We start from the raw sequence: 21,127 nt of genomic DNA on the forward strand, positions 1-21,127 counted from the left end.
GAAACAAAAAACAGAAGCCGTATATAAAAAGATCTCAGGAAAGCTACACACTATTGTAGAACAAAATACACCAAAGTTAGAAGACAAATCCAAAGAAATCCAAAGGACCAGTAAACATTTCAAAACCTGTTCAACCTACCTACTATGAGAGAAATTCAAATTAAAATGAAACATCATCTTTCACTTGTCAGATTAGTAAAAATTAAAGAGCGTTAACTTCACATGTCGAGGAAGATGTGGAAGAAGAAAGCACTGGCCGTTGACAGGAGTGAGAACAGCAGCCCAGATGTATTGAACAAGGCAGATGTTTATAATGATTCAAGATTTGGGGATTACAGAGTGGCCACCACAGATGGCAGCCACAGATCAGGGGAAATGGAGTTGAGATTAGTGAAGTTTAATGGACATTAAGGGAGGTCCAGAAGTGCCAAGAGCAAGTGTAGTGGCAGTTGACAGAGCTGGAACATGACGAGGCTGGGGGTGGGGGGCGGGGAGGGACTGTTGGCACATAAGCCTTCTCGGTGCCCCTGGCCCCTGTGTGGCACTTCCATACAGCTTATCCCCCTCCTGCTCCCAATCAGATTTGAAGTCGTGCTGGATGGATGGCGTGGCTGGATCTGTGGTTTTTCGAGCACACTCACTTCCCTAGCATCCAGGCTCCAAATGGTTCTTCCTTTTCCCCAGCTGTAACTTACACTTTCAAGTTTTCATATCTGGAAACTCTACTGAGGCTGATGGCCAGTGCTCTGGGGCTGGAAGCTCCTGGGGATGCCAGTTCAAGGCTCTCAAGATAGAGACATCGAGCCTGCCAGCTGTGGCGGTGGAATGATTATTAGCACGGAGAATGAATCATCACAGAGCTAGATGGAAAGTGACCATTCAGAGAAGAAGGAAGTAAATCACAGTAAGTTGAAACCAAAGAAAATGATCATAGAGATACTAAAAAGACATAACCCAACCATTAAAGACTCGACAGGAACTTGAATCTTTGTTTTCAGGAAATGCTCTTTGGTAGGCACTGACTGCTTCTGGAGGCTGAAGATGAATGAGCTGACAAGCCTATTTGTCTCACAGCCTAAGCTGGAAATAATTGGAGGCTCAGGGCTCCTTCATATGAAGCCTTTAGATGCAAATGCAGACTAAAACTTGCCATTATAGAGTATATGGCTCTGTGATGTTCACATTACGGTGTGCTTGAACAAGTAAGGACAATATTCCAATAGCATCAATGGAGACATTTGTTTTCAGTTAGAGTCTCTTTCTCTACAATGGAAATTCTGGTTCCTCTGTTTTATGGAGGGCTATACACTTAAACACATGCTTATTCCCCTCCCAAATCCATCTCTGATTTTTGCGAGGTTGAGATATCAGATTTTACAAATTTCTTGAGGCATCTTTTAAGTGACTTTAAAGATAGAAACTCATGATAGAATAACATGTAACAATTTTAGAGTCAAATCAAATAAATGACTATTCGATTAAATACATACCAAATGGTATTACAGTGCACTAATAAGGATGAAATAGGGATTTTCACCCTTTAATCACTTATGTAGGATAAGGTAAATAATTGGATAACTGATAAAAATTCCTTTCTTTGTTTTAAATACATGCATTCATATGCGCATCACTACATACCGTATTTATCTCAAAATACTTGTTTATAAAAATGTTTACTTAGTCAACATGGTTGCCGAATATAATTTCTCCTGCAAAATTTCAAAAGAATAATGTTATTGCCTTAGGCAGGAATTCAAGCACCGAGATAAAAGCCATATCTGAGTATCTGATGTATTTTATTTGTTCACATTTATCCTATTTGAGGTTAACACTACTTCATTTGACAGTTTAAAAATCATTCTGTAAACAAAATAAAAAATGGCAGCAACGGCTAAAAAAGGGACACAATGTATAATAAAATAAAGCATCAAAAGGAATATTCTGAAGAAGCAAAAAAAATATGACCGTGATTTTTATGAATTCGACAACAAGAGGGAAAAACCTCCAACATCTGTAAAAGACAAAACGATAATAGTAATAAAAAAAAAAGCACGCTCCAAAGTGCAGGTGTGCTAGTTTCCATTTCCACGTCCCTTCAAGAAATAGAGCATACGATTATTCTTTTATATAAAGTGACAAGTTCTGCTTTAAAACATTCAGTTACGTTATCTTGCAGGGTTTTTTTTTTTTTTTTTTTCCATTTACAACATCTCTACATTGATTTAACCAGAAAGATGGCCATATGTGACACATGGTATAATTTCTTGAATCTATGGAGAGTATGGAAGGGGTAAAGTTTATTTTTTTGCTTTATTTGTAATGAGTCACATGAAGCTGAAAATACAGTATCAGAAGCATCGGTACTTTATTCTCTCTAAAACAAAAAAAATCCTGAGCCCTCTGTCATCTTCGTTGCCACTTTCAGGTTCTCTGTAACAAAAGACTGTTCATTTTCACTAATTCTGGCAGCTGACATAAATAACCAGAACTGGTTTTTAATGCGAAATTGGTTGGTCTTTGTCCGAATTGACCAAATAGAAGTGTTATTCTGGCATCACATAAAAAACACTTACACTTTCATAACAGTTTAGAATCTCAAATGTGTTCCCCTTGAAGGGGAACGTCGATTGAACATGATTTTTGAATAGAGGACGTCTATGAAATATATTTCAAATCTTAAAAAATATTTTTAATGCTCCCCAAAGTGGTCTAGGATTTACCCCGGCCGACATTGCCTATTCCATTGAAGAACACTTCATTTACCTTATAGCTCTGATTTTACTTAAAAAGTCCCAATACACAAATGGCTGCTGCTTTCTCTAGCCTTAAACAGCACTATTTGTTTTGAAACCATGTACACAGCTCAACGGCAAGATTAAGAAGTTATAATACACACATATCACGGACAGGTTTTATCTTTTTTTTGGAATTCACTGCATAAACTGCATTCTGGTAAACCCCCCTTCCCCCCGACGAGAGAGTGTGCTGTACCCACAGCGAGGTGTTTTAAATATTTCTCCAACAGTTTTCATTGTATTATATTATGAAAACACTAGGCTTCAAGCCGGGTACTAATAAATATTTAATTTAAAAGAAAGAAAGAAAGAAACCCCAACGCAGAAGAACATAAAAAAAGACCCTGTCCCGCCCTCTCCCGCCTCCCCAGGGACGGCGCCGGTCAGCCGGACATGGCGGAGATCTCGTAGTCGCTGGCCGAGGCCAGGGCCTTGCCCATCATCCGGACGTTCTTGGCGCTGGTGATCCTGGCCATCATGCTCACGGGCTTGTCAAAGTACTTCACCAGGGCGGGCTCCGTTAGGAGGGAGGCCAGGAACTGCTCGAAGGTGATGGCCCAGTCCCGGTCCAGGCTGGTGCTCCGGGGCAGCGCCGCCGTGCCCTGGCCACTGCGCACCAGGACGGTGTCCTCCCCGACGTCCTCGCAGTGCAGCTTGTCCTCCTCGTGCGAGCCGGCGCTCAGCACCGAGTACGAGGACATGGAGCTGTCGTCCTTGGTGTCGTCGTCGGAGATCAGCATGGAGGAGCAGGCCCCGTTGTCCTCCAGCTTGATGTCCTCCATCTGCCCCACTAGGGAGTGTTCCTCGCTGTCGCCTGCGGAGCTGGCCGGGTGCGACTCTGCCGGCTCCACCCCGTACGGCTGGCCGGGCCCTTTCTTGGCGAAGAGCACTCCCGGGATGCCCTGGTGGCAGGACGGCCCGCCGCCCCCGCTGCCACACTCCTTGGCGGGCTGGGTGACGAAGAGCTTGCCCACTTCCCCGATCTCCAGCAGGAGGCTGGTCACTGCGGCCGTGGCGTGGTATAGCTCCTGCTCGTTGGGGTCCTCGCTGAACATGTTATACATGGTCTTACACAGCTCGATAAACTGCCCCTGAAAGGTGATGTAGTTTAATGGACATTAAGGGAGGTCCAGAAGTGCCAAGAGCAAGTGTAGTGGCAGTTGACAGAGCTGGAACACGACGAGGCTGGACGGGGAGGGACTGTTGGCACATAGGCCTTCTCGGTGCCCCTGGCCCCTGTGTGGCACTTCCATACAGCTTATCCCCCTCCTGCTCCCAATCAGATTTGAAGTCGTGCTGGATGGATGGCGTGGCTGGATCTGTGGTTTTTCGAGCACACTCACTCCCCTAGCATCCAGGCTCCAAATGGTTCTTCCTTTTCCCCAGCTGTAACTTTCTCTTTCAAGTTTTCATATCTGGAAGCTCTACTGAGGCTGATGGCCAGTGCTCTGGGGCTGGAAGCTCCTGGGGATGCCAGTTCAAGGCTCTTAAGATAGAGACATCGAGCCTGCCAGCTGTGGCGGTGGAATGATCATTAGCACGGAGAATGAATCATCACAGAGCTAGATGGAAAGTGACCATTCAGAGAAGAAGGAAGTAAATCACAGTAAGTTGAAACCAAAGAAAATGATCATAGAGATACTAAAAAGACATAACCCAACCATTAAAGACTCGACAGGAACTTGAATCTTTGTTTTCAGGAAATGCTCTTTGGTAGGCACTGACTGCTTCTGGAGGCTGAAGATGAATGAGCTGACAAGCCTATTTGTCTCACAGCCTAAGCTGGAAATAATTGGAGGCTCAGGGCTCCTTCATATGAAGCCTTTAGATGCAAATGCAGACTAAAACTTGCCATTATAGAGTATATGGCTCTGTGATGTTCACATTACGGTGTGCTTGAACAAGTAAGGACAATATTCCAATAGCATCAATGGAGACATTTGTTTTCAGTTAGAGTCTCTTTCTCTACAATGGAAATTCTGGTTCCTCTGTTTTATGGAGGGCTATACACTTAAACACATGCTTATTCCCCTCCCAAATCCATCTCTGATTTTTGCGAGGTTGAGATATCAGATTTTACAAATTTCTTGAGGCATCTTTTAAGTGACTTTAAAGATAGAAACTCATGATAGAATAACATGTAACAATTTTAGAGTCAAATCAAATAAATGACTATTCGATTAAATACATACCAAATGGTATTACAGTGCACTAATAAGGATGAAATAGGGATTTTCACCCTTTAATCACTTATGTAGGATAAGGTAAATAATTGGATAACTGATAAAAATTCCTTTCTTTGTTTTAAATACATGCATTCATATGCGCATCACTACATACCGTATTTATCTCAAAATACTTGTTTATAAAAATGTTTACTTAGTCAACATGGTTGCCGAATATAATTTCTCCTGCAAAATTTCAAAAGAATAATGTTATTGCCTTAGGCAGGAATTCAAGCACCGAGATAAAAGCCATATCTGAGTATCTGATGTATTTTATTTGTTCACATTTATCCTATTTGAGGTTAACACTACTTCATTTGACAGTTTAAAAATCATTCTGTAAACAAAATAAAAAATGGCAGCAACGGCTAAAAAAGGGACACAATGTATAATAAAATAAAGCATCAAAAGGAATATTCTGAAGAAGCAAAAAAAATATGACCGTGATTTTTATGAATTCGACAACAAGAGGGAAAAACCTCCAACATCTGTAAAAGACAAAACGATAATAGTAATAAAAAAAAAAGCACGCTCCAAAGTGCAGGTGTGCTAGTTTCCATTTCCACGTCCCTTCAAGAAATAGAGCATACGATTATTCTTTTATATAAAGTGACAAGTTCTGCTTTAAAACATTCAGTTACGTTATCTTGCAGGGTTTTTTTTTTTTTTTTTTTCCATTTACAACATCTCTACATTGATTTAACCAGAAAGATGGCCATATGTGACACATGGTATAATTTCTTGAATCTATGGAGAGTATGGAAGGGGTAAAGTTTATTTTTTTGCTTTATTTGTAATGAGTCACATGAAGCTGAAAATACAGTATCAGAAGCATCGGTACTTTATTCTCTCTAAAACAAAAAAAATCCTGAGCCCTCTGTCATCTTCGTTGCCACTTTCAGGTTCTCTGTAACAAAAGACTGTTCATTTTCACTAATTCTGGCAGCTGACATAAATAACCAGAACTGGTTTTTAATGCGAAATTGGTTGGTCTTTGTCCGAATTGACCAAATAGAAGTGTTATTCTGGCATCACATAAAAAACACTTACACTTTCATAACAGTTTAGAATCTCAAATGTGTTCCCCTTGAAGGGGAACGTCGATTGAACATGATTTTTGAATAGAGGACGTCTATGAAATATATTTCAAATCTTAAAAAATATTTTTAATGCTCCCCAAAGTGGTCTAGGATTTACCCCGGCCGACATTGCCTATTCCATTGAAGAACACTTCATTTACCTTATAGCTCTGATTTTACTTAAAAAGTCCCAATACACAAATGGCTGCTGCTTTCTCTAGCCTTAAACAGCACTATTTGTTTTGAAACCATGTACACAGCTCAACGGCAAGATTAAGAAGTTATAATACACACATATCACGGACAGGTTTTATCTTTTTTTTGGAATTCACTGCATAAACTGCATTCTGGTAAACCCCCCTTCCCCCCGACGAGAGAGTGTGCTGTACCCACGGCGAGGTGTTTTAAATATTTCTCCAACAGTTTTCATGGTATTATATTATGAAAACATTAGGCTTCAAGCCGGGTACTAATAAATATTTAATTTAAAAGAAAGAAAGAAAGAAAGAAACCCCAACGCAGAAGAACATAAAAAAGACCCTGTCCCCCCCTCTCCCGCCTCCCCAGGGACGGCGCCGGTCAGCCGGACATGGCGGAGATCTCGTAGTCGCTGGCCGAGGCCAGGGCCTTGCCCATCATCCGGACGTTCTTGGCGCTGGTGATCCTGGCCATCATGCTCACGGGCTTGTCAAAGTACTTCACCAGGGCGGGCTCCGTTAGGAGGGAGGCCAGGAACTGCTCGAAGGTGATGGCCCAGTCCCGGTCCAGGCTGGTGCTCCGGGGCAGCGCCGCCGTGCCCTGGCCACTGCGCACCAGGACGGTGTCCTCCCCGACGTCCTCGCAGTGCAGCTTGTCCTCCTCGTGCGAGCCGGCGCTCAGCACCGAGTACGAGGACATGGAGCTGTCGTCCTTGGTGTCGTCGTCGGAGATCAGCATGGAGGAGCAGGCCCCGTTGTCCTCCAGCTTGATGTCCTCCATCTGCCCCACTAGGGAGTGTTCCTCGCTGTCGCCCGCCGAGCTGGCCGGGTGCGACTCTGCCGGCTCCACCCCGTACGGCTGGCCGGGCCCTTTCTTGGCGAAGAGCACTCCCGGGATGCCCTGGTGGCAGGACGGCCCGCCGCCCCCGCTGCCACACTCCTTGGCGGGCTGGGTGACGAAGAGCTTGCCCACTTCCCCGATCTCCAGCAGGAGGCTGGTCACTGCGGCCGTGGCGTGGTATAGCTCCTGCTCGTTGGGGTCCTCGCTGAACATGTTATACATGGTCTTACACAGCTCGATAAACTGCCCCTGAAAGGTGATGTGGAAAAACACAGAAAATGTGACTACCTCATGGGGGGGGGAGGGCGGGGCATGGAGGCAGAACCGACGTGGGCTGCAAAGCCTTTTCATTAGGACTATGAAAAGATCTCCGAAAAGTCCTATATGGAAGGTGGGCTGATGTGTTGTTTAAAGTCTCTTTATTGATGGTTCCATTTTTTTAAATATGAAAAATTCACAACATCCGTGAAAGAAGAAAGAACAGAATTATGAGCCTTCACGCACCCATCAACTAGAGTCAAGAGAGCCTGTTATACAGCTGCTTCATTAATGCTTTTATCCTTTGTCGAATGAGCTTACGTAGATCCCAGACCTCATCTCATTTAACATCTACTCACTTTAGTACACACCTTACTCTTTCAAGGTTAGCTCAGATCCCCTCTCCCATGACACATGGGTTAGTGACCAGGGACAGAAAAAAATGCCTTCCACGCCCCCACCCCAGGTGATTTATCTGTTTTCTGTTAGGAAACTTAGCATTCCTATCCTGTGTTATAATTATTGATGTTGTTTTATCTCCCTCATTACATTTCAGCTTTTTAAGGAAAAATACATCAGACATCTTCATAGCTGAGCAGTGATTTAAAAACAGCATAGCTTGTTTTTGGAGTATCTCAGGGTATTTTTAATGATTGGGATGAGATATGTGTACTCTCAAAATTGGGTATTTCGTGATTCACATTTCCTTTGAAGAGGTCATTTTCTCACAACCAAGCATATTTTTGATGTACAAAATAGATACAAACGGATATTAACTAAGCACCCCAAGTTACCATGATCTTTGAGAGGCATTTATTCTACATTTATCTATGATGAGAAAACAGAGCTTCAAGGTTTGAAATGAATGAATTGAACTGCCAAGCACTTACTTACCTGATTCAATTTGGGTAAATCCTTTGCATTCTTTGATTTCGACTTATTTTCTGGAGTCCAGAGTCTCAGATAATTACGGTTTTCTTGAGAATTTGCCCTCTTCCCTAAAACCCAAAGGTCAAGAAATAAGTCTTCAAAAATCAAGAAACAAGTGTCCACTCGACAGGAAGCTGAACACATAGAAAAGAATCTTTATACCTCTGTCTGTCTTCAGACTCACGGTAACAAAGCCGTCTTCTGAGCTGTGTTTGCTTCTGCTGTCCAATCCAACCACTACCGAGAAAGAGTCAGAAGAAAAAAGCAGAACGTTATATAATAAACCTACAGATTTAGCATTTGTAGTACACAACAGAGGAACCGTTACGTAGGGTTGCCTGATTTAGCAAAAACCAAAATGAAGCAAAACCCAAAACCCAGCACATTGAGTTAAATCTGAATCTAAGATCAACAACAAATCGCTTTTTAGTATAAATGTGTCCCAAATAGTGCATGGGACATACTTATGCTAAGCAAATTACGTTTTGCTTATTTGAAATCAAATTTTACTGGGTGTCCCCTACTTTATCTGACAGCCCTACTTCTAGGTAAAGAAATAACTCCCCAGAATTCTTTGTCACAGGAATGTTTCGTGTACAATCAGGAAATAAAGAGATGATGTCACATCATCTTCAGTATTTAAAAAAATGGTGGTGCTGGCTCCAGTGAATGTTCATTTCTCTCCCTCCCTGTTACAGCGTCTATCTAACTCTGCATAAATGAGACAGGACTTCTGTCAGGCCCCACAAAAGATCAGAAACTAACTTTCCAAAAGGAAATTAGAATCTATGTTGATACCAAAAAACAAACGTTATGTGATACAAAATTCCTTTGGATTTATGATCTGGCATTTCAAAAATGTGACTTTCAGGGAAACCACTTTTAACTTTTTTTTCCTTCTTAAAATAGGACATTACAAGACATATAAGGACTTGGAAAGCGAGGGATGTATAACAGCCCCAGGTTCCCATTCAGGGTGCCAGCTATGAGGGTGACTTCCAGTGCTGCTTCTACCAGTTATGTGATCATGACGGTATTGAGTGTCAAATTAATCTCAGCGGCTTTTAAGACAGAGTGAGACAATGTACTATATGTCATTGAGAGATTTCTCTCTTCTCAATGTTGAAAATAATTTAGAAGCAGATATTCAAAAATATTTACAGTAAGCCCATGCACTAGATGTTATATAGCCATTAAACCATGATTTCAGAGAATGTTTAATGCTGTAGTAACATGCTCACTGGGTTTTAAGTGAAAAAAATAGGATACAAAACAGGCTAGGCAGTTTGATCCCAGTTTTACATATATGTAAATATTATAATTACATATATGAATAAAAAGAACTGAAAATAGTTCACGATATTATTAGTTATCTTTGCACAATAAGACTTTAAGACATCTTTAGCTTATTTTATACATCTATATTTTAAGATTTCGACACAAAGCAATAATACTTTTAGAGTTAGAACACTCTTTTTTTACTTTTTTTTCTTTTTTTAGGCGAGGCAACTCTTATTTGATCTCACAGATTGCAAGGACCTTGTCAGTTTACAATCCCTTACTTTTTAATTTTTTTATGCCTACAGCACCTGGTCTTCCTAGGTGGTCTCCCATCCAAGTACTAACCAGGTCCGACCCTGCTTAGCTTCCGAGATCAGACGGGATTGGGCTTGTTCAGGGTAGCATGGCCGTAGACCAGAAAAACCTTTTTTTAAACGCATCTTTTAATGATTTTTAAATGTTATTGGCATGTAACCGTTCCTGAAGCATTCTGAAAGAAGTGAATCCTTTTTTGAAACGGGTGTCCACTAAGAAAGACATGGCCAACGTTCTGTAGCTAAAACATGATTGCTAATGATGTTAAGACTATTGTAGAACGTGCTAAGGCACGATGCTAAAAGCCTTACAACATTATCTCATCAAGTCCTTAATACACCCAAAATGACAGCTATCATCTCCATTTTTTCCCACAGAAGGAAACTGAGGCCCAGAGATGCAGGGACCTGCGTGAGCTCACCTACATGACGATATCCAGAGCTAGCATTCTGTCCTACGCTCTGACCTCCAATTCATATTACCAGTAATAGGACTGGGTCTAGCTCACTCCTCTCTACTCACTTAGGTGCTCACACTTTAAAAGCAGGTTTAAACTGGGCTTATCAGGGGGTGGCGAGATTTAAGAGGCACAAGAACCCAGGAGCAACCCACGTTTACTTTCGGACTTGGGTGAAGTCATGGAGCTGCCCTAATGAAGACTTAGAAGGTAAAAACTCCCTATAGTCGCAAGCGGAGAGACGCTGCTGAGATCGACCGAGACAAAGCAGTACGACTCAACATGCACAGATGTGAGTTGGAGTTGGATCTTGTCTGCGCAGACCTAACGGCCATGCAGAGCAAGAGTCAGCAACCTTGCCCTATGAAGGGCCAGGGGGTAAATATTTTAGGTCTTGCAGGCCTTACAGTCTGTCTCAACGCCTCAGTCCTACCGCGGTGGCTAAAGGCAGCCACAGATAACATGTAAATGAGTAACGGCTTGGCTGTGTCCCAGTGACACTTTATAGGCACGAAAGTGTAAATTTTATATGCTTTTCCCATGTCACAAAATATTTTTAATTTTCAAAAATCATTTTAAAATGTAAACACCATTGTGAGTGCGCAGGCTGTACAAACGGGCAGTGGGCCAGGTCTGGCCCATGGGCGGGAGTTTGCTGATGCCCGTTATATAAGACAATGCCTTGCGATATAAATGCTTGTCCTGATGGTGGGTGGCAGCATAATAACAGGATGACGTTCTTGACCCTAGCGGGGAGACGGGGGCGGAGCATTAGCTTTGCAAGACATGTGTTTTCTTGGCCAGGGGGACATGACGTCCACAGTTCCTTCAGGGCTGCAGGACCTGCTCCCCAGGAGTCCCATCTAACTTCAAAAATCTCAAAGGTAGTATATCAGGCAACCGTATCCATATACTTCTTTGACTGACTAGCTTCGGAGGCCACTTCTTCTGATCAACAGAAGGCTTTGTGGAAAAGAGAGAGAGAGAGCAGCCCTGGTGAGAAACGTCCCTTACCATGCGTGCATTCCGGGGTGATATCTTCAAAGAAGTACTGAGTTGCTTCGAACGCGGAATCTGGCTCGTCTTGATCAGAGGATGGCTCTAGGGAGGGGAGGAAGGAGAATTCTCATCCTGGCAGGGCCAGACTCACGAGAGTGTGCTTTACATTAAAGAAATGATTCAGGGGAGGATGAGAGGCTAAAGCTACCGAGGTGAGGCAGGGTCCCGTGGAATGCCCACCGCCCCTAAAATCTCACCGGGAGAGGGGGCCCCCCATCTCTAACTCCACCCTCCATTCTAACGACCACACACCAAAGTGTCCCTTTACAGTTTCCTTTTAATGGAGACGTTCCCAAATCCTGCGATCCCTTATGAACCAAATTTTAGAAAATTATATGCGATACATTCCCAAATCCATAAATTTACCCCATCTCTATCCTAGTGCCAATCCCTCCTCTATTTCTTTCTTTTTTTTTTTTTTTTAAGTATTTGTGAGATCTATCCCAGCTGAAGGCCACCCTTGCTTAAAACTTAACTCACATCCTCGCCATCTTTCTCACTTGTTTCTGTCCATGGTAGAACCGCTCCCCCCGCCCCGGACTGGGGACCTCTGAATCTCCTCCGCTCCTCTCTCTCACCACCCTGGAATCCCATGTGTTACCAAATGCTAGTGATTCTCTCTCTTGCACAAGCCTGCTCTTTGTTATTATCACAGCCCACACTTCAGACAGGTAAAGGATGGGACTCAAGCACATGCTGACTCAGGAACTTATGCAGTCATTATTCAGTTCATTCTCAGCAACCAGTGAGTGATTTTGTATATCAGAAAGAGGTGACTAGATCACACACACACACACACACACACACACACACACACAATTTCAAGCCAGGTCATGGTTGCAGGTACACATACTTACCAGGCAAGACATGCATTTTATACAGGAGTTTGAGTTTCTCTGTGAGGTCCCCATGGCAGGCGGCACCTAGAAGTCACAGAAATGCCAATGTGAAATGTATCTTCTGTGCTAGGAACCCCTCTGGGCTTAGCATTTCCCTGAACAGTCTGCTTTTCACAATCTGAAACCAGGACACTAGGTGACAGACCGTTGGCCGGGACATATTTAAACTAAGAGCTCTGGACACAGGATTCCTGGTTCGAAATCCTTCGTATTTACTATGCGACCCTGGAGTCAACCTGGCTCTAACTCTATAAGGCATGATGATAAATAGTAGATTCTATCAGTGGTCTTGACATCAGGACCCATGAAATGTGAGAAATGTGTTAATACTATAAAACACTTAGAATCGTGCCTGGCACATAATTAACTCTGTATTAGTAAGAAAGATCATGTGAACGAACCTCAACACTAACTAACTGTTAAGAGTTCAGAAATAATCTCAAAGTCTATTTGGGATTGCTTCCAATTACTCATTTTAGAAATTATTTTGTTGTTGTTGTTGGTTTGGGTTCTCCTTAACGCGTCTTCATTTTAACTTATTCTAACCTGTCTGCCATTAGAGCACCATAACTTCAATCTGAAGAATCCTGTTACTTTTTCCTTTAAAGTCCATATGCATTTCAGCAATCAGAAAATCCTTTAAATATCTATTCTCAGGGCACCTAGTTGAAGACCAATTAGATTTGGAAAAAGAAGAAAAAAAGAATTCTAGCATTTGGGTTGGCAGAGACATCAGAGATTATCTCGTCTGACCTCCCACTTAACACAGGAATCTCACACATCCACAGAAGTTAGGAATCTAGCATCTGTTAGAACATTCTCAGAGACACGGAGCTTGTCAAAACCAGAGGCATCTCATTCCACTGATGTATTCTGTAAATACTGAAAATTGTCCTGTAATTTTAGTCTCAGGATCCTTAACCTGCAGACTCGACTTCATAAAGCCCATGAACCCCACAAAACATAACATTTTGTGTCTATGTGCATGTGTCATTTTTGGAGAGGGAAATGTCCATAGCCCTTATCAGATCTCAAAGAGCCCATCACTCCTTCCCTTTATTCTATTCTTTAAAGGCAAACAGGCCTACTGCCTCCTCAGTTCAAGTCCACACATTCACCTTCCTGTCCCCTTCAAACTTATCTTTTCGAGGCAAATCTATCTCCCCTGGGATACATTTGAACTTTCCAGCTTTCTCATACGACATGGCTTGTATACATACCCTTCCCTATTCTTACCTACATTGCCTTACATGTTAATTTGTCAATCAATATCTCTCTGGACAGAAAGTTCCAGAAGCTGCTCGGCCACTTCAGAGCACTGTTCTTGACTCTTACACTAATACAGCCTAAGTCTGCATTCAACTTTTTATACTCCTTCGCTCAGGAGTTTCGGACTGACCGCAGGGTTAACTGAACCCTAAGATGTCTGCACACACTAATACTAATCATGAAATAATGACATTTATTAACCATTCACTTTGTGTGATGCTCTTTCCACTCTTCTACTACTTTCCACTCTTCTCACAATAATTTTCTATGAAATGAGTACAATTATTATCTTGATATTACAGATAAGTGTGTTCAGTAATTTGTCCAAGATCATAAGCTAGTAGGTAGCAGGCCCATGATTTAAACTCAGATTTGTCTGACCCTAGATGCCATGCTTGAAACCACTATATGATAGGCAGACACCTAGCTAGTTCTTTTTCAATCACTTCTTAAAATTTAGGATGTCTGATTTGTCCCTATGGATTTCTTTTTCTGAATCATTTCCTCCTCTCATATATATGTGTTTTTTAATTTCTTTTTGTCATTTTGGCTCTCTCCCAGCTCTGTGTATCTCACACATTTGTATGGCTTTCTCTACCTTTATTAAATTGCTGACTGAGTCCAATAGAAAGGGATAAATAGTTATCTTAGGGATCATAACCTATTTTGAGCCAGACACTGTTCTAGACACTTTACTTGAATTATCTCACTTAGTCCTGACAACAACACTATTGTGCAAATAAGGAAATAATCACAGAGGTGAAATACCAAGTCCAACGTATTAGAGACTCTCAGTTGAAACTGATTCATTAACCATCACACTTCGGGGGCCGTGTTTGGCCAGTGCTGCAACCATCGACCTTCATACACGTCCGCCTTTCCCATTTGTAATGAGTTATCGATCTGTCAAATGACCAGCTGCATCGTGACATCCGTGACATGTTTAGAGGCTCCACCTTTCAGCAACACAGTTGGAAGAAGAGAGAACAGCTCATCTGTGGCTTCTGATGGTAACCTCTCATTGCTAAGTCCATGCAGACCATCCGTTCACTGATTTCTAGAGGGATCTTTCTGGGGATTGACATTAAAATGACTGATCCATCTTTATCAGAATTCATGTTTTAGCTTTTAAAAACTCGAAGAGAATTTCTCTTTTCTGGTCTACTTGTCTGTCTCCAGAATGGTGACTGAGAACAGCTGAGTTCTCACAGTCATCTGGGTGTAGCTTACTTTGCTCAAAATACTGCATTTTAAGAAGCCCAAGCCTCTCTTTCCTTTCTTGAAGATTTTGAAAAGTATTTTTCTTGATGGAGTTGACTACACTTAAATATTTATAATTTCTATCACTTTCTACATGTAGAACCTGCCCCTTTTTCCTCCTCATTCTTGTCCAAAGATAATTTTTAAAAAATCTTTCCGATAGACATCAATATAATAACGAGTTGTTACCTTGGGGACAGAAAAGATTAGGATAAGGCCAAAGGGGCCCTGTAGCCTTGTCTGGATTATCTCACTTTTTTTTTTTTTTTTAAGCAGAATATACTTATATATTCCTTGTATAACTAAAAATTAATACTTCCTTCTTCCTTAAAAAAAAAAAAAAATCCCGTTTGCTGTTCTCAGCATAGAGTAGGGAGAAAGGATGACCTTTCGAGACAGACAGCCCTGGTCAGAATCCGGGCGTGGCACGTGCTATGCTGACTATGACGTCACTTCAGGTCATTAACAGGCATGTGTTCACTCGCGAAATATTAATGTCCCAGCAAGTTCCTTAACTTTTCTGAGCTTCCATCCTTTTAACGGAATAAAAGAAAGCAGGTAGGTAACAAAGTGTACTAGCAACAGCACCAACCGAGCCTCGAGGATGCCTGGGTTCAGACTTCAGCTTTGTAGTTGTGATGCCTCCAGGCACATTAAATGCAAGTAAAGCACCAGGGCCGAGCCTGGCACAGGATAAGCGACACGGAAACGTGGGTTATCACTACAGCGACTACCCCGAGGGGCTGCTGTTTGGATTCAGTGAGTACAGACTCTAAAGCATCAGAACAGTGCCTGCACTTAGCAAAGGCTAGTTAGTTCCTCCATGTCCCACCTTTGAAGCATATCCATGAGTACTTTATACAAGTAATTTTTTCTTACATCAGAGAACCTAAACTATACCCCTTTGCCTTTTTAAAAACCATCAGCTTCCTCTGTCTTTAAACCTTCCGGTCATTCATTATTCTTAAAGATTTAGGGCACTTTTTTGGAATCATTGTTGGCTCTATGCCTGACGCCTTCATCTCTCCTTAAGCATGTCACTTTAAAGTACATGGCCCAAGGTCACAGAGTGGCACAATTAAAATCAAAACATTTTTTTCTTTCTTATCACATTCTGGCAGCCTGACAACATGTCTGCTACATTCACAACCTCATAGCAATGGGTCAAGCCCAACTACGATGTAGCTTTTTGTTTTTCCCCACAATTATAAATAGAACGCGAGTCCAATCGAATATAGGGCAGGGAACAGGTCGGACCGAGCGGCTGACAGGCAGAAACCACACGCTGCTCGTGGGGTGTTGGGTGTGCATTCTCGTGATGGTCCGCCCTTCCGCCAGCAAAATGGAGAGAAGAAGACTTCCATTTAGACTGCAGAGCTGTTGTGGTTATTTTCAGCCCTTCATTAAAAACATCACAAAATGCTTTTATGAAATTTTATAATATCATATATAATATAAATATATATATATATTATTTTCTTTGGTCAAAGAAAAGCAATCCACCCAAACATTTCTTTTTCTCCGGTAATGTTATCGTGTCTGTGGTTCCAGTGTTTAAGTTGTCATTTTATTGTCTTGTGAATTCTCCGATAAAGTATTTTAACTAGTGCTGGAGACTATTTAAGGCGATGACTTAATCGTATAACATATCCACGAACTAAAAATAAATTTTACAGTCAGTTTGCAAACCGTAAAATGTGGCCCTCTGCCCCTGACGGCAGCACTGAGCACCTCGGGGTTACTGCCCGCCCCCCCATTCCCTCCCAATTCATGCACTCTCACCACATCCTTACTTAGCCCAGAGACAAACTCTCGGAAGTTAATCAGAGAGTCTCCGTTTTCATCTAATAACTGGAACAAGCGGGAGGCCAGCACGTCAGAGTGAGCTCCGCAGGCCCAGGGGAATAGAAGAGCGAACATCCCCTTGAACTGCTCAAAGTCAATGCGATACTGTTCGAGGTAAGGCAGGCTGGGGTCGTGCCGGTCCAGCGCGTTGCTGCTCCCACCCCAGTAGCAGCTGGTTAGATGTTCTGCCTGAAAAATAACAACAATAACAAAAAGAGTGACATTGGGGACTCTATCTCACAGCAGATACCGGGAGGAAAGGGCTCACCCTCAAATTTGGAAAAAGGCTTCTTCTGGTCAACCCTTGTGCACCTCCTGGGGCAGTGCTTGAGTGTCAGGGCCCCTCTGTCTTCTTGTTCTGCATATATCTGCTCTTGGCCACCCCCAGCTCCATGGCAACCAGCTCTGCAGTTGACACTGGCCACGAGAGACCCGGATCAATTACTGGAGCAGGAGAAGAAAAAACGGGGAACGACTCTGCCCCCTCCCTTTCCTTCTCTCTTATACATATACTCACGGATGTTCTAAGAAATAATTCCCATAGACACCTTTCTTTTTTTTAATTTAAAAGAAATAAAGAGAATGGACACCTGAAAAGGATCTGTAATTTGAGCCACGTGACCACCTTGTTCTCTAAGTGAGGATGGTAAAGGCCAGGGGTCAAGTGGCCTGCACAGGTCATCCAAGCACTTAACGCAAAGCAGATCATGATGAGATTCTGAGTTTCCGATTTCTAGTTTAATGTCCCATAAACTCCCCTGCCTCCTGGTCACCAAAATCACATAGGTATCATCATAGCCATATACAGTAGTCACGCTACAAATGTGTGGTCCTCCTATTTTACACTTCTGAAAATAGCTCTAGAAAAACTACGAGGAGGAGCCACTGCGGTAAGAAGAGAGATCCAGATCCAGCAACAAAAGCTGCCTGTTTCTGTCCTTGGAAACAAGGTGGCCTCTTTACTCACGAGGTCATATTGATTCTGGTAGAAACAGATGCTCATTCTAGGAAGACCGCAGAGATAAAACGCGTAGCAAGGACCGGAAGAACACCCCCACTCTACACACAGAGTCAGTGCTGGATGGCGGGTGAGGAGAGCGGGGAGTGGGAAGGGGCGTGACAACGAGGACTATATTTTCACTTTACTCCCCGAGGTACTGAGTGTTTCGCCACAGACATGCGCAAATACTGCAACAGAAAAAAGCACCTTCAGAACAACAGGTCTTTCCCCCTTGCCCGGAGATCCTGAAAAGAGGGGAGGGAGTCCGTTGAGAGCGTGTAGCACTTCTGTTTGGCTCTCATTTAGAAAGGAGCAAGGAAGACCAATGTCTTTATCATAATGGTTTACCAGGAATTATAGCTAATAACCTAAAAAAGAGAGGACTGGGAGGATGGAGAAGAGGAGAGGGGAGAGCTGGAGAACGGAGCCCACACCAGGTTTTCTGCAGCGCAGCCTTGGGAGGATAAAGTCTTCTGAGATCCACCAGGGCTCGGGGTGCATTCCTGACTGCAGGGTGGAGGCAGTGGTGAGTCAGAGGGAGGGGATGAAGGCTGAGGTCCCAGGCAACACATGAGTTGAGCTGTTTTCTGAACTATCATGGGTGATGCCCAGCAACCCTCTCTGGGAGGCACGTGTTGGTGACACATTCTTGGAAGAGGTCTCCTTTACCTGAGCGATGTCACTGGATAAGGGTTATCCAGAGCATTTCCTTCCGAGGTAGCCTAGTGACTCTGGAACTGGCCTGCCTGAGTGTGGTGCAGGCACTTTGACGGTGCTCACAACCAGCAGGAAAGACAAGCCATGCAGATCATCTCCCTGCTCTGTGATGAGACTCCGCTGTCCATCATCTGAGGGATGAGGGGCCCAGAGATTGAAAAAGGGCCAAAGGACAGGTTTGGAAAGAAACTAGGGCAAAGGGGCCCTGGGCCACAAATCAGCCTCACGGTGGTAGCCTTTCACCTTTTCCTCCAAGTTTTAACCCAAAGCCCAACATTAAGTTCTTTGCGAGAGGACTGTATCTTTCCTTCATATCTGTAGAAAACCCCCAGAAAATGGCTTTTTAAAGAACTAAAAAGTCTGGTAAGGTGGGTGTCTGACATATAGTAATGCTTCCCTAAATGTTTGTTTAAATGAATTAAAGCCAATTCAAGTGTTCAAGAGAGACCATAACTGATGGTTTTGTCTTGGTTCCATAGTACCAGGGACTCCTTCCCACTGGTGACACCAATAAGGGTTTCAGGTTCTTTCTCGGGGTGCTCAGTGGACATGGGGAACTTGTGTTTGTCAACGCACTCATAGGGCAAGCTTTTTGAGCATAAGAAAAGGTTGCTTTCTTGAAGTATACTCTCAGGGCACAAATGATACGCCTGAGACCTGGAGGTGCACAGACAAAGAGTGGCATGCACGGTGCCCAGGTAAGAAGACACGACTTCAGCGATCTCCGGGTCCGGGACTTCTGCACACCAGCCCTGGCCCTTCTTTTCCTGGTATCTCTCAAAGTTGGCCTCCTCTTTCCAATGTCATAGCCCTTCTCATCATCAGTTCGTGGTCTTGTTGCCTCCAGCTGCCACTTCCTCTTCTATTTAGTTACCCCAAATCCTGGCCCTACCTCCCCACTGCCCTGTGAAGCAGATTTCTTCCGGTCCTCAGCATCCCTTTAAAATCTGATCTCAATTGGATCCTTAATTTTTATTGTTCTGATCCAAGTTGGATCATTATATTTTTCCTTTATGAAATAAAAGAGGGACCCCTTCCTTATAGAGAACCAACTTATACCGAGCAATTAGCTACGGAGCTTTAGCTGTATGGATAAAACATGAATGAGATGGCACCCTATAGAGACTTGACCATTAAGTGCTGAATGGAGGCTGGTGGGGGCACTGTTGTCCACTCTGCTTGTCATGCTGCTGGGCTGACAAAGCACGTCACCAACCAGCTATGAAACCTCACTCTGCACCCACATCGGAAACACGCAGACAGTGTACCAGACAGATAACTGATCGCTAATTGACCCATGTATTCAACACACATCTTTGGAACACTTATGGAGTACAGACACAGTACTAGGCACCAGTGAAATGAAAATAAATAAAACAGGAGTGCCCTCTAGTAGCTAACAGACAAGTGAGGATATTAACAACAACATTCCCAGCTAGCACATTCTCTGATTCTGAGATCTATTAGTGTTCAGCTCAGACCTTCACGTCTGGGCCTTTATGGTTCATTCCTATACTATCTTTGCAGCCCCCAATACAGGTGAGTTTAGTCCTGGCAGTAAAAAGACACTACGTATTAAGAGGCCACTCAATTAGAGATCATGATAAAATTGGTACCTGCATAAAAAGCATCTTTTAAAATTTGTTTTCTGGCAATTGCCACATTTTAACCTGTGATGTTGATTGATAATATAGTTATGACTAAAATATATTTCCTAGAAGAAAAATTCTACATTGCTTTATTTACTAACATAATATTTTCTTATTCACGATGAAGACTGGTAGGGAGTGAATCATGAAATGGAAATCACAGAAATTTAACCAATTTGGCTTTTCCTTAGACTTTGAACAGCTTTATTCTAACTACATATCTTTTTTTAAGAGTGCTTTAATATAGCTTAATGTAGGAAATTACAATTTACAGGAATTTCAGGCAGAATTTAAACTTGATTGCCATTATTCCAAAGAGTAATATAAAGTAAAATCCTATTTTCTGAAGTCCAAAGAAACAGCTAGTAGAAGAAAGCTAAAACAGCAACATAAATGAGTTATAAGAATGTTTATTTTTCATATTAAGTATTCAATTTTTATATTCTCAGCAGCTCTATCTTCCCTTTTATACATCTTGAGACTCATGCTATCTGTTAACAATTTAACAGAAAAATCTGGAACTGAATTATTAAAGTGAACTTTTTATTCCCCGAATGTACTCAAATTTACATTGAAACTCACCTTGAAAAGAGCATAAAGTTCTTCTAGCTCATCAATGGTAAAGGAAGTTTCTGTCACAATGGTTCGTACCTATAAAAAGAATAAACACAATAAATTTATAAACTCGAAAATGTCACATTGGGAAAGTTCTTGATTTTCTTATAAATTATCTTCAGTGTGTCAAGCAGAAATTTATGAGCCAGTAGGAACGGGACAAAGGATGGAGGAAGAGACACGCTATTTCTCACAGGACTTACCACGTTCCGTTTCGTAGTATCTTCCAGTGTCTGGATCACCTTCAGTCTCTGTTTGAACCTCATCTGCTCAATCAAATCTGCTCGGATAGTTCCAAATTTCTGGAAAGGAGCAATATTGGTATTTCTGAGAAATCTGCTAAAGCACACAGTGTCGTGTCTGCAGCATTGATGGGGCCACAATCCTGATATATATTAGAAATTTTTTATCACATGACAGGTATCCTAGACTATAC

The 21,127-nt window shown here is 42.5% G+C and overlaps 1 protein-coding gene and 1 non-coding gene across 2 annotated transcripts in view; both read right to left on the reverse strand.

Annotated features, from left to right (window-relative positions):
* Positions 1 to 1,777: 1,777 nt before the first annotated feature.
* The window catches only part of TBC1D9 (TBC1 domain family member 9), a 140,019-nt gene continuing 120,669 nt past the window's right edge, over positions 1,778 to 21,127 (reverse strand). Inside the window, exons 16-22 of the mRNA XM_011374314.2 lie at positions 16,659 to 16,899; positions 12,295 to 12,360; positions 11,393 to 11,479; positions 8,488 to 8,562; positions 8,290 to 8,393; positions 6,682 to 7,386; positions 1,778 to 3,886 (exon numbers count right to left, since the gene is read on the reverse strand). Coding sequence (XP_011372616.1) covers positions 3,179 to 3,886; positions 6,682 to 7,386; positions 8,290 to 8,393; positions 8,488 to 8,562; positions 11,393 to 11,479; positions 12,295 to 12,360; positions 16,659 to 16,899 — 1,986 coding nt within the window. The 3' untranslated portion in view covers positions 1,778 to 3,178. The remainder of the gene's footprint in view (positions 3,887 to 6,681; positions 7,387 to 8,289; positions 8,394 to 8,487; positions 8,563 to 11,392; positions 11,480 to 12,294; positions 12,361 to 16,658; positions 16,900 to 21,127) is intronic.
* On the reverse strand, positions 9,903 to 10,021 carry LOC111729039. Its single transcript, XR_002776058.1, has one exon. It is a non-coding gene; the product is annotated as a 5S ribosomal RNA (ribosomal RNA).

This window comes from Pteropus vampyrus, unplaced genomic scaffold (genome assembly GCF_000151845.1).
Source record: "Pteropus vampyrus isolate Shadow unplaced genomic scaffold, Pvam_2.0 Scaffold243, whole genome shotgun sequence".
Lineage (NCBI taxonomy): Eukaryota > Metazoa > Chordata > Mammalia > Chiroptera > Pteropodidae > Pteropus > Pteropus vampyrus.